The sequence below is a fragment of the Sorghum bicolor genome, chromosome 6 (assembly GCF_000003195.3).
Source record: "Sorghum bicolor cultivar BTx623 chromosome 6, Sorghum_bicolor_NCBIv3, whole genome shotgun sequence".
Taxonomy (NCBI): domain Eukaryota; kingdom Viridiplantae; phylum Streptophyta; class Magnoliopsida; order Poales; family Poaceae; genus Sorghum; species Sorghum bicolor.
Window position 1 is genome coordinate 48364462 of NC_012875.2, and position 11891 is coordinate 48376352.

The window sequence follows — 11891 nt, forward strand, 5'->3', positions numbered from 1 at the left end:
GCACACGATTGTAGGATGACGTTGCTAGTTTTTTTTTGTATCGTATCGAGTGTATTAATTGTGTATACAACCTTTGAAACTTAACCGTTTGATTCAGGAGTAATTTTTTGTTTCATTCATAAAATTTCAAGTTTTTGTTCCAACAAACATTTTGCGAGTTTGAACCAAAACACAAGGAACAGCACGACGTGAAGCTCGAGCGCGAGAATCGGATGCGAGACGTTGGATGCTGTACAGAGTTATTATTATTAACCGTTGGCTTAAATGGAAGTACATCGTCACGACCGTACGTACGTACGTACGTCACTCCCTGAATTAATGTACGATGACGACGGTAAATCCCGTGCCCGTGAAAAAGATTAGGTTAAGGTTCTTTATAGTATCGTTATACATAAGCCGAAACATCAAAGAGACTTATCATCAAAAGGGATCGACGGAGATTGGAGAGGCAGTACCTGAGAGCGGCTGAACGCGCGGGGGCCGCGCCGGCCGTGCCTGCTGCCTCTCCACCGTCTTTTTTGTATGCGATCGATGGAGATGGACATGAATTGATAGGCTTGCTCCCGGCGAGTACACAGGCCGGCCGGGATTGATGTACACCATGTACGAGTACGGCATGCGCACCATAAATCAAGAAGGCTCCTGCCCCGTACGTGCGTCGTCGGTCGATCGTCTGCCTGCCTGCCCGCACTGAGCGTTACATCCATCTCGAGTCGTCGTGCCATGCACCATGCATGCATGCGCGCCTGAACAACCTGCATCTCTGTTCAGGCGGCGGCAGCCGTGCATAATGCCGCTCGCCTGAATGATCAGACAAGGATTTGGACGGACGCAGAGCGAAAGATCTGTTCACCTTTTCTTCCAGTTTTAGTTGCAGTCTATCGGGGCCAAAAAGAAAGAAGGAGTGGTTTTGAGCCCGGTAATAAAGAGCACGGTGGAAATGGACGGCGTCTCGCCGAGAACTCCAAGCACGCCCTTTTCAAATTTTGAAACGCTATTCAGTTAAACCAGCTGCAGCTGCAGCTGCAGTACTCGAAGTTGTAGCGGTTGCGAGGCGCAAGCAAAGCAAAGCAAAGCAAAGCAAAGCAAGCGGGCGTCAGCTGGATTGGGTCGGATTGGAATTGGATGAGTGGCGGCCTGGCATGGGCCTGTCCTGGCCCATTGATGCAGGATGCGCCCCCACTCCCAAGTTGCATTGAAAGTGCATGCTCCAAATGCAGCCGGTACCAACGACTCTCTCCAACCACGCGCCCGTATCGCACGTACACGTACTCCTACTACACACGAATCTTGCTCCGCTCTGCTTCAAAACATGGGGAGGACGAGGCCGCACTCCAGTCTCCACTGTGCGGTTGGCTGTTGCGGGGGGACGAAGGACGCTGTAAAAAAAGATTTTGCCCGGGTAAAAGACCTCCACTCGTACACAAACACAGCTGTGGGTGGGCGACTGCAAAAGGCTAGTAGGAGTAGCCGGCCGCGCAACGCAACAGTCGTATGCGGCATCATGCCTTTTGGCACGACGGCATCCAATCCGTCCGTCCAGTCTCACAAGCCGATGGCGTCGAGGCGAGCCGAGGCGGGGACCGAGGAGAGGAGGTGGAGGGTGAGGAGAGGGGACAGTGACTGACTGCACTGGCACTGCCAGAGTGCCATACAGCAGCACTGCACCGCGGTCGCAACGTGCCCGGCGCCGCAAAACTGGTCCATACCCTGCCACCCGCCAGCCCACCACTGCGACTGCCAAGTGATCTCCGCGGGGGGGGCCACCGGGGCGGGGATATCTGCAGCCGTAGCATGCAAAACCGTCGCTTCGGCTGGGTTTGGCTTCTTCGGTTGGGTGAACCAAACAAGACCTTACTGGAAATTTTATAAAAATTTTCAAAATTTCTCGTCACATTAGATCTTACAACACATATATAAAATATTAAATATAAGTAAAAAATAACTAATTATTACAATTTACATCCCTATTTAAATCCCCCCATCTCTATTTGTTTGTCATCGTTCCTAGCTACTAGTCTCCACAATAACATATTTGCCACAAATCCCATTTGCCATGAGGACTAGCGGCTTCCTCCTCCTCATTACCATGGTTTATGCCATTTCCATGTTTACAACCTCAGATGATGTATGGAAACCAATAACCAATATTAATGACACGAGTATCCAAGAGCTCGGCCAGTGTGCAGTTCTTGAGAACGATCGACAAACAGGTGACCATTCTATGTTCATTAGGGTGGTGACTGGCACAGAACAAGGGGACAAATATGAGCTTTTGATCTTTGCAAGGGAGCTCGAGCCCAAATGTTTCATTGCTGTGGTGTCCAACTCCAATTTGGACGAGCCCGAAAATTGCAAGCTTATCTCCTTTAAACCATGTAAAATTGTTGAGTGAGGTTATTCATGTTATCTTGGTAATAAAAAAAGCATTTTATTTGCATATGTTGTTGCCCATGCATTGATGATTTTGGTTTGATTATATGAAATAAAATATGCAAATTTTGTTGTGGAGAACTGAAGAAACGTGTAATATTTGGCTAGTTCACGCCGCCATATCTAGAACTTGTCTAGTACCGTTATAAATTCATGGTTCTTTAATGAAACACACCACACTGATTATTTTATACATTTCTTATATTTTAGGAGAGAGAAGATGAGCACAATGTCTTGTTTGCCCTTATCTTCGTCCTCTGGTCAGAAGCGACCTTGCATGACTTAACACGATTTGCTAGAGCGTCACGCCTCTCGTCTCGCTCACACCAGAGCAGAGCGCCGTCGACATCAGGGCTGCGACCGCGCGTCACCCTCTCTATTCCCTTCGTCTCGTCAGAATTGCAAGCCAAGTATATAGTGCTGGATTTTGAACTTTCTATGCTTTCGCGAAATGACGATCCAATATAATTAATCCTTTCCATCAGCCACCGTTTATCACATGTAACAAACTCTACACCTACCGGTGACAAACATTCTACTCTCGCACTAATTAAAGAAGCACCTCTATCAGGCCTTGTTGGGATATAGTTGGATTCGCATCAATCCACGTATGTTGGTAAATTTCAACATATGTGGATTGAGGTGAATCCGACGACATCAAGGCTTCACGGTTATTCACAATGCAACCAGCGCCATTACTATGCCGAGAGCCGCGGCGGCCGCATAGCACGCGAAGAACCGACCATCGTCGTCTCCGGCGCCCGCCGACGAGACAGGGGCGTCCACCGCTACCGGCGAACCGAACTGCGTGGTTACAACCGGTTCGGGCTCGCCGGCGTCCTCTTCGCTCGGAGGTGGCGCGGCCGGCAGGTCCGCGACTGGCGGCTGGGCATGGAAGAGCGCGTCCGGGAGCAGCACCCGGTCGAGCTCGTATATCGCCATGGGCGCGTCCACGGACACGCTCCCGACGATCTTTGCGTGGGCCCACTTGGAGTGCACGTGGACGGTGCCCTCGTCGTACGTCACGTTCACCGTGTACATCCCGCCGGCGAGCGTCGTCACCGGCCTGGTGTGGCTCAGCCGCTCGAAGTCCGCCAGCTCGTAGTGCTTCGGCAGCGAGTGGTACATCATCAGGTTCTTCAGCTCCTGCACCGACAGTTCCGACAGCCCCTGCATATATATATCATCAGTATTTTGTATGTTGGACAGGCAAATCGATCGATCCTGATGCCACTCTGCGATGGTTTGGTTGTTGATGACGTTATTAATTACCGGCGGCTTGACGGCGTCGAAGGCCGTGTCGACGGGGACGAAGATGGTGATGCCCTGGTCCGTCAGGTACGCCTGGCTCTCGAACACTTCCACGAGGTTGGTCTCCTGCAGGTAGCTGAGGAAGGCGCGGAAGGGCCCGTCCAGGGTCAGGATCGCCGTGAGGTTGGCGCGCTTGGCGACCTGTCGGGCAGGTGGCCGTGCGTCGGTCCTCGTCGTCGTCGCCGGGGACGGCTTGACGAGCGGCCGATGCGCGCCGGCGTGGTGCAGCGCAGACACCGACATCACCACGGCCGCGAGCAACGCGACGCCGCACTTCATTGTTGTGTTGCAGTGCAAGCGTGCAAGAAGATCAGCAGTGCCGTAGGCAAGACCGGAGGCCGGCGAGTTCACGGTGAACTACTGCCGGCTATTTTGCGAGTTCACGGGCGCGGGGGGGAGACGCTGATCGCTGAGATGCGACATTTGTGCGAGCTGTCAGCTCTCGTTTCCTATTTTTCCAGTGGCTCAGAGGACGCAGGACTGTGTCAACTGGCACACGATCCATTGTGCCTTGAGAGCTGAGAAATTAAATGTGTAGCACTGGAGACTGGAGAGCCAGATGAGGCGTCTTTTTTTTTTTTGACAAGGAGATGAGGCGTCGAACGTGTTGAGATTTTTACGGTACAAAACGAATCGACACGTCTGCAATGCAATATATCTATACCTATCTATAAAGAGCCAAAATTTCAGTCTGCCTATAGATTTCTTCTGCCACCAGTCCGCCAGGCCTCGATGGTGAAGATCGGATAAAAAATTACTTCGGAGTTCGGACGCAACATAGACATGAAAGAAATCCCCTCTTCCAAATCAGACACGAAATCACTTCAAAATCAGACACAATATCAAATGCAGCCAATTCAATCGAAGTCCAAATCTAAATCAAACCTATACCTAATCTATATTTCTTCTATACCTAAAGAGGCAAAATTTCAGCCAAAATTTTCGTATGGACTAATTTTCATCTGGCCTCTCCCCTAGATCGACAGACTCCGACTCGCTCACATCTCATATCCCACATAGAATAGAAATCCAAATCAGACCACCTCTCCTCCTCCCGGGCGCACAGGATCTTAGAATCCCGATAAATAACCGCATCCACAATGAGGATCCCAGAATCGCGCCAAACGGCGATGCGATTGACATAACCGACCACAGAACACTACCAAATCCCAAAATTCCAGCAATTACATACCCGACAGAGATCCCTATCCCCACTGTAGGATAAAAGAACTGTTCAAATCGACAATCCAAAAGTGTACAAAATACTAACAAACTCATCTGGCAACAACACCAAACAAGATTAAAGTTTACAGACGGATTCCAACAATCCAACTCACACCTCTGTAGGTGGCCAAAATTTAATGCGGATCTCACAAATCACAAGTGACAAAATCATTGATTGTTTAGCACCTTGACGTTGCCTTCCTGGAGAGTGCAGGCCGAGCGAAGATAGAGCAGAGAGGATTAGCGTCTCTAGACTGAGCAGAGAGAGAGAGAGTAGAGAAAGCCACTACAGTTTCCCTGGCCAAGATCGAGTATTGCTGCAGCTATCACGACGAACAGTGGGCGCAAGTCCTTTTCGTGGCGTGCTTGGCGATGGCGATGATGACCGGAGATAGGAGCGAGGTTGGATGCGGGATTGAGAAGCCTGAAGCGAGCCTACAGCCTACGCGAGCAGTGAGCGGGCATTGGTAGGAGGTGCTGCCGCACTAGGCACAACACTCACGCGGCGGCTGCGGAAGAGCCGAAGAGGCGACCGAATGGGGATGTTGTAAATTAGGGTTAGAAATTTCAATATATACTCTACACGCTGATGGACTAAGATGGGCCGACTTGTGCTAATTTCTGGTCTGCCAAGCTTGTATTCCTTAGGCCTTCTTTAGTTCGAAAAAATTTTAGAAAATAAACACCATAGCACTTTCATTTGTATTTGACAAATATTGTCCAATCATGAACTAACTAAGCTTAAAAGATTCGTCTCGTCAATTCCGACCAAACTGTGCAATTAGTTTTTATTTTCATCTATATTTAATACTTCATGCATGCGTCTAAAGATTCGATGTGACGGGGAATCTGAAAAATTTTTGCAAATTTTTTTAAAAACTAAACAAAGCCTAGCATGGCGGTGATGCAGGGAATGGGTACCGGGGGACACATCTGTCAGACCCGACGGGGATTTATTTTTCCCCGTTTTCTTTCCCGTGGAAGCTAAATGTTCATATTTTTATCCTTTAATAGGAGAATTCTCCGTGGAGAATCGGGGATTGGGTCCGCGTTGTCATCTTTAGAACTACTCTTTGACCCAGGGTGTCAGCAGATGAGTGGTTTTTGGAATGGTTCTGGTTGTGGCTGTAGAGGATTTTGAAGATGTGAGTACATTTCACTTTAGTCAAAATCGTATCAAGTAAAAAAACTATGTGTTACCGTAGCAACGCACGGGCATTTTTGCTAGTATATATAACGATCGGCGCAAATGCATGAATTCGGCGTCTACATCATCAGAAACCCGAAAGACACGAAGAAGGCCAAGTATCCAACGAGAAGGCGACCTGCACCGAACCGGCACGACGAACTCTTGTTTGCTCCACGCTCGGTGGCGGCCGGCACGCCGTCGGTCGCGTCACTCCCGCGCGCCGCCGGCGCGGGCCGGGCGCCACGGCGGGCTGGGTCGGGAACACCTGCTCCGGCAGCAGCACCCTGTCGAGCGCGTACACGGCGACCGGCGGCGTGGAGTAGACGCTGCTGACGAGCCTGGCCACCCTGGTCCAGCCCGACGCGACGCGGATCCTCCCGGCGGCGTCGGTGACGTTCAGCGCGCACCCGCCCGCGGACGTGGGCACGGGTCCCGACGCGGCCAGCGCCGCGAAGGAGGAGAGCGGGAGGTACCGGGGCACGCCGTGGCACAGCATGAGCGTCCGGAGCTGGTCCGCGGTGAGGCTAGACAGCGCGGCGCCGTCGACGGCCGAGAACGCCGAGAGTCCTGCGGCGCGAACACGGTGACGCCGCCCTGGCCGTGGCCGTGGTCGTGGTCGGTGGTGGCGTTGGCCTGGCTCTGGAACGTGCGGATCACGTCGGTCCGGGTGAGGTAGTCCAGGAACGTCCCGGATGGCCCCGCGAGGGACAGCAGCTCGGTGAGGTTGACGTGGTGCGGTGCTGGCGCCGGCGCCGGCGTTTCGATGGTCGGTTGTGTCGACTGGGACAATGCGGCCCGGGGCAGCGCCAGGCCCTGTATCGCGATGGCAAGGACGGCTGGTTTCGGTTCCATTGCTGTCAAGCACTGCAGCTGCAGACGAAGCTTAGGTCGTGGCGAAGCTGTGAACGGATCGCAGGAGAATTTCTCACGGCGGGGCAGGCGCCGACGACCGACGTGCTCGCCGCGAGTCGGCCTAGAGCTCTCGGTGTCTCACTGTGTCCAAGCCCCATTGCCGACACGCGCAAAACTGTCACATGGACAGCTAACGAAAAGCCAGTGTAGACGTCATTTGTGCGTGTCACGGCTTTAACAAAATCATTCATGAGACCGGACCGGCGACGGCGAGTACAGTGAATCACGCGTGCGCAGGGAGGCGTGGCGACGGACGGACGGCCACGTCCGCCAGGCAGCCGATTTCCGTCGTCTGCACAGACCCGCGCACATATTTTTGACTGGTATAGGCAGTTTGTCAGGCCTACCTAACAACTCGGCCTTCCGAAGTCCCGTCCATATAAATCTAAAAAGTTTTCAAGATTCCCCGTCACATCAAATCTTGCGGCACATGCATAAAGCATTAAATATAGACGAAAACAAAAACTAATTACACAGTTTGTCTGTAAATCACGAGACGAATTTTTTGATCCTAGTTAGTTTATGATTGGACAATATTTATCAAATAAAAAACAAAAATGCTATACTAGCGAAATCCGAAATTTTTTCGGAACTAAACAAGGCCTAATAGCCCAATTAAACAGGCCCAATTCAAGGAAGCCGCTTAACCCAACGCACGCTTTGGCATGGCTGATAAAGTTGAAAACGAACGGAATAAATCCCGTTTCGTCCATATTTTTCCGTTCGTTTTTACGAAATAAACAGAAACGGAATAAAAAATGGGACGGATTAAAACGGAAGCGGGATCGAAAACGGTAGAGTGTTTATTCATCCGTATTTGCTGAATTTCATTTTTTACCAGGATATTCTAAGCACAATATAGACCAAAATATCTCTTATCTTATGCGATGCATGGATAATTTATATTTGTGTGAATTGTGCGTGAATGTGATGGACTAAAAAATCTGTGGTTCCTAATGGAATAGGTAACAAAGCTACTTTGCCGCCTACAGCTACTAACTCGCCGCCTCCCCACGTTAAGCTGGTAGGTTTTCCCTTACTTTGTCCGTGTCAACAAACAATTCGAAATACCTCGACTTTTTCACAACAGGTCCGAGTCAAATAGCAATGATTCGAAGCCAGGAAATCCGTGCAGTGGAAGATCCTGAATTTGAGGCTGTGATTTGTATGGTATGTCTTGCCCTCAATGTCTGGTTGGTTGGTAAGTCACTAAATCCCTATCTCCCGGTGGTCGAGTACCCCCGACGCGTCGAATGGGTTGTTTAGTCTGACTTCTTGTGCTGGCCTGACATCATTCTGTCTTCGGAGCGGGGCACGTACTATTACCACTACGTACCACACCACCGGGCGGCTGGTTCTATGAACTATGGATATGTTCTTATGAGATACATGGATAATTCATATTTGTGTGAAGTAATCTATGCACTATGGATATGTGGTATTGTATTAATGTGGTCACTAGTCCTTGTCAGTGCATATTTGATATTTGGTATTGCATTTTGGTCTCTGTACTTGTACTATCATATGCGGCTTACATGTTCCAGTTTAAGTTTTCGCTTACCGCTCGTTTTCGTCTATTTTTCGATCGTATTTACTCGTTTTCGTATTACAGTTTATCCCGCTACCGTTTTCGCTCCCGGTTGTTCGGCTTCCGCTCCCGTTTTCGTCTAAAAATATAAAAATAAAAACGATAGAGCGATTTTTCATTCGTTTCCGTCCGTTTTCAACTCAGCATCCGCGTCATGCACATGGGCGGATCTATATAGAGGGTATAGGGTGCGGGCGTACCTACAATAATATCAAAAAATAGTGATTACAATTAAATTTTCATCATATTTACATCTACTCGATAAAATTCTATGTATCCGCATGGAAAACACCCCCTTGTAGTTACTCTAGCTCCATCACTGGTCATGCGTTCGGATGGGCCAAAAAAGAGTTATCACACAAGCTTCTCTAAAAATGTTGTCACGGAAACGTTTCAAACGCAATGGTTTGCAAACTGAGTTTTTTGTGGGTCTCCGGTCTCGACACTGGGACGCATGCTGTTGGCCGTACATACGCGGAACGCCATGATGATGCGGCACAGAAACGCACAAATCCAATTCCACGATCGTTCATCAGTAAGGAATCAGCGAACCATCAGCTACTCTCGCAACTTTCCTTATTTGGAAATGATAATTTCCGTAACTTTCTATTTTTAGAAGGTAACTAAATTATACATATATGTTATAGAACATAACTTATTTCTATAAATTATACTAAGAACTTGGTATAACACTTTGCAAAACTTATCACCATATGACTTATACCATATAACTTACAACTTATGCCAAAACTTTAAAACACAGAATTATAAAACATTTTTTTAATTTTTCTTTTGTTTTTTTTTCTCTTTTTATTTTTTATATAAGTCTATCAATTTTTTCTTTTTATATATGCTGTCAACCCTTATTTTAATTGGGCGATCGTTCACTTAGATTTGATGTAACAAAGGTTCAAACTACCTCTCCTTCTAGCGGGCCTTTCTATAACCACCGCTGATGTCATAAAAGGGTAAAACATTTATTTTAAAATGCTAGATGTAAATTTTAACCATATAATTTGTAATTATTAACTTTCTGCACGTAACTTTTATGTCTAACTTTCTGTACGCAACTTTTATATCTAACTTTCTACGTGTAAGTGTGTAACTAGTAGATATTAACTTATAATTATTATCTTTTATGTCTAACTATTTGCAAAGCTATTTGATTTATTATATTTTGTGCTTAACTTTCAGTTATTAACTTATATGTTAAAATTGGTTTAATTAAACTATATGCTTAAGTTTTAATTGTAACTTTTTTGAACGTTCGCTAAATTGTCTCGTCATAAATTATGTTGATAAACTTGTTCTATAAAATATTATAGATAAAAGTTATGCGTATAACTTTATCATGTAGTAAGTTATATCTATAAGTTATGTGTGTAACTTTGTCACAATGAAGATATATGTTAAAGTCACGTATATGAGTTATACGTAAAAGTTTGTTCCATAAGTTATACGTAAAAGTTGTGAGTACAATTTTTCAAAAAAGAAAAGTAGCGATTTTTTTTTTGTCTAAAATAGAAAACTTTCCAAAAATAGAAAATTGCGGGATTTTTTTTTGCCAAAAAAGGAAAATCGTGGGAGCTGTCTGATCGTTCGCTAGCCGATATATGATACTCCGCCAAGGCGTGAATTAACAAACGACGAGAGAAAGAGACACACACACACAAAGCAACATCGAGCGAGCAGATTTGTCTCTGAAGGCTTGGGATCTCGTTAGCCAAATCAGCGCGGCAAATGGGAAGGGGAAGCCAAGCCTTTCCAGTTCCCATGCCCTACCTCCCCATCTTTGTGCTGAGACGAGTAGTGTTCAGGCTTTTCGGGACAGGATCAGGATCATCTTCCTTCTTCGAGACCTGCACCTGCACGTGACGGTGCCCTTCGGTTTTGGCTCGATGCCAAACTACCACGCTGGGCCGATGGCGTGGCCTCTCGTGGTTTCGTGCTTTTTGGCGATGGGTGCCGAACGCACTACGACGCGGGATTCACGATTTGTTGCAATCCTTCGGACGATGGGAGTATAGCACGATTTGTTGCATTCCTTGGGACGATGGATTTTGCATGCAACTAAACAAGGCCTTAGAGACAAGACAATATGAAACTCTGTGTTTCGCTGCTTCATGTGATTATGGCCTTGTTTAGTTCACCCCAAAAATCAAAAAGTTTTCAAGATTCCTTATCACATCGAATTTTTCGCCACATGCATTAAGCATTAAATATAGATAAAAATAAAAACTAATTGTACAGTTTAACTGTAAATCGCGAGACGAATCTAGTTAGTTTATGATTGGACAATATTTGCCACAAACAAACAAAAAATACTACCGTAGCGAAATCTAAAACTTTTTGCATCTAAACAAGGCCTATGTGAAGGTCGTTTGTGGTTAACCGCCTTTTCCTAGGACCATAATATATAAGAGTTGTAATATAATTTCCAGGGAGACGCCTCCCAAGTCCCAACATGTCACGTGGCGTCCAATCAGAAATAGAAAAGGACACGGGCCGCATGTACTACTCCTACTGTCCTAGTACATGTCAACACACATACAGGAGGGCCCTGATCTGCCACCGGCCAATCAATCTCGCGCACCGCCACCGGGACCTAATGATTTCGTTAGCGCGTTCCGGTTCCGTGACAACCTCACTCGATCGTACGTGCACAAACATTTGTTCTGCTGCTCAGCTCTCAGCTGTACGACTGGAACAATTTGTACAATGGTCGTCGTCCATTCGTAATATGACCGTAACTGGTATGCTATTAACAATAGGCAATAGCTCACTTCCACAGGCCTAGCGCTATCGATCTCATCACACATAAATCAGCTACTCAAGCTGGCAAATGGAAACGGGGAGCCAGCGAGTGCTCCGTCCACGAGCGCCGGTGAGATGTGTCGTTTTCGGTACGCGCTCGCAGCAACGCATCCGCTCCTCGTCAGCCTCAAATGGCAAAAGCCGTTACGGACGACACGAGAGTACGAGACCACGTACGATGCGTCGTCATGGGCAGCGACTAGGCACCGTCAAATGGAAAATGGCATTAGCTAGTACTGCTACTGCAGTAACAAGAGCCGTCGGTGCACTAGCTGGAGGTCTTCTTTTTCCCCTTGACGATGCTCCATTGCTCGCTGCTCCTGCTCTCCATTAGCTGGAGTGTTAACTTGCAGGTCAAACATATCATGACATGATGGCCGCCGATTGCCTATTTGCCTGCTTGATTTTTTCCCCCAGCAT

At 47.6% G+C, this 11891-nt stretch overlaps 1 protein-coding gene and 1 pseudogene across 1 annotated transcript; both read right to left on the minus strand.

Annotated features, from left to right (window-relative positions):
• Positions 2871 to 4428, minus strand: LOC8058692 (fasciclin-like arabinogalactan protein 7). Its single transcript, XM_002447973.2, has 2 exons — positions 3706 to 4428; positions 2871 to 3603 (listed from the first exon to the last, which is right to left on the minus strand). The coding sequence occupies exons 1-2, from the start codon at positions 4021 to 4023 to the stop codon at positions 3109 to 3111; spliced, it is 813 nt and encodes a 270-aa protein (XP_002448018.1). The 5' UTR covers positions 4024 to 4428; the 3' UTR covers positions 2871 to 3108.
• On the minus strand, positions 6235 to 7078 carry LOC8058693 (annotated as a pseudogene).

Excerpts from the sequence above, each read along its gene's own strand:
- LOC8058692 (XM_002447973.2), bottom strand. The coding sequence starts at position 4,023 with ATGAAGTGCGGCGTCGCGTTGCTCGCGGCCGTGGTGATGTCGGTGTCT. Across the intron at positions 3,604-3,705 it reads TCGACGCCGTCAAGCCGCCG|GGGCTGTCGGAACTGTCGGT; the intron begins GTAATTAATAAC and ends ATATATATGCAG.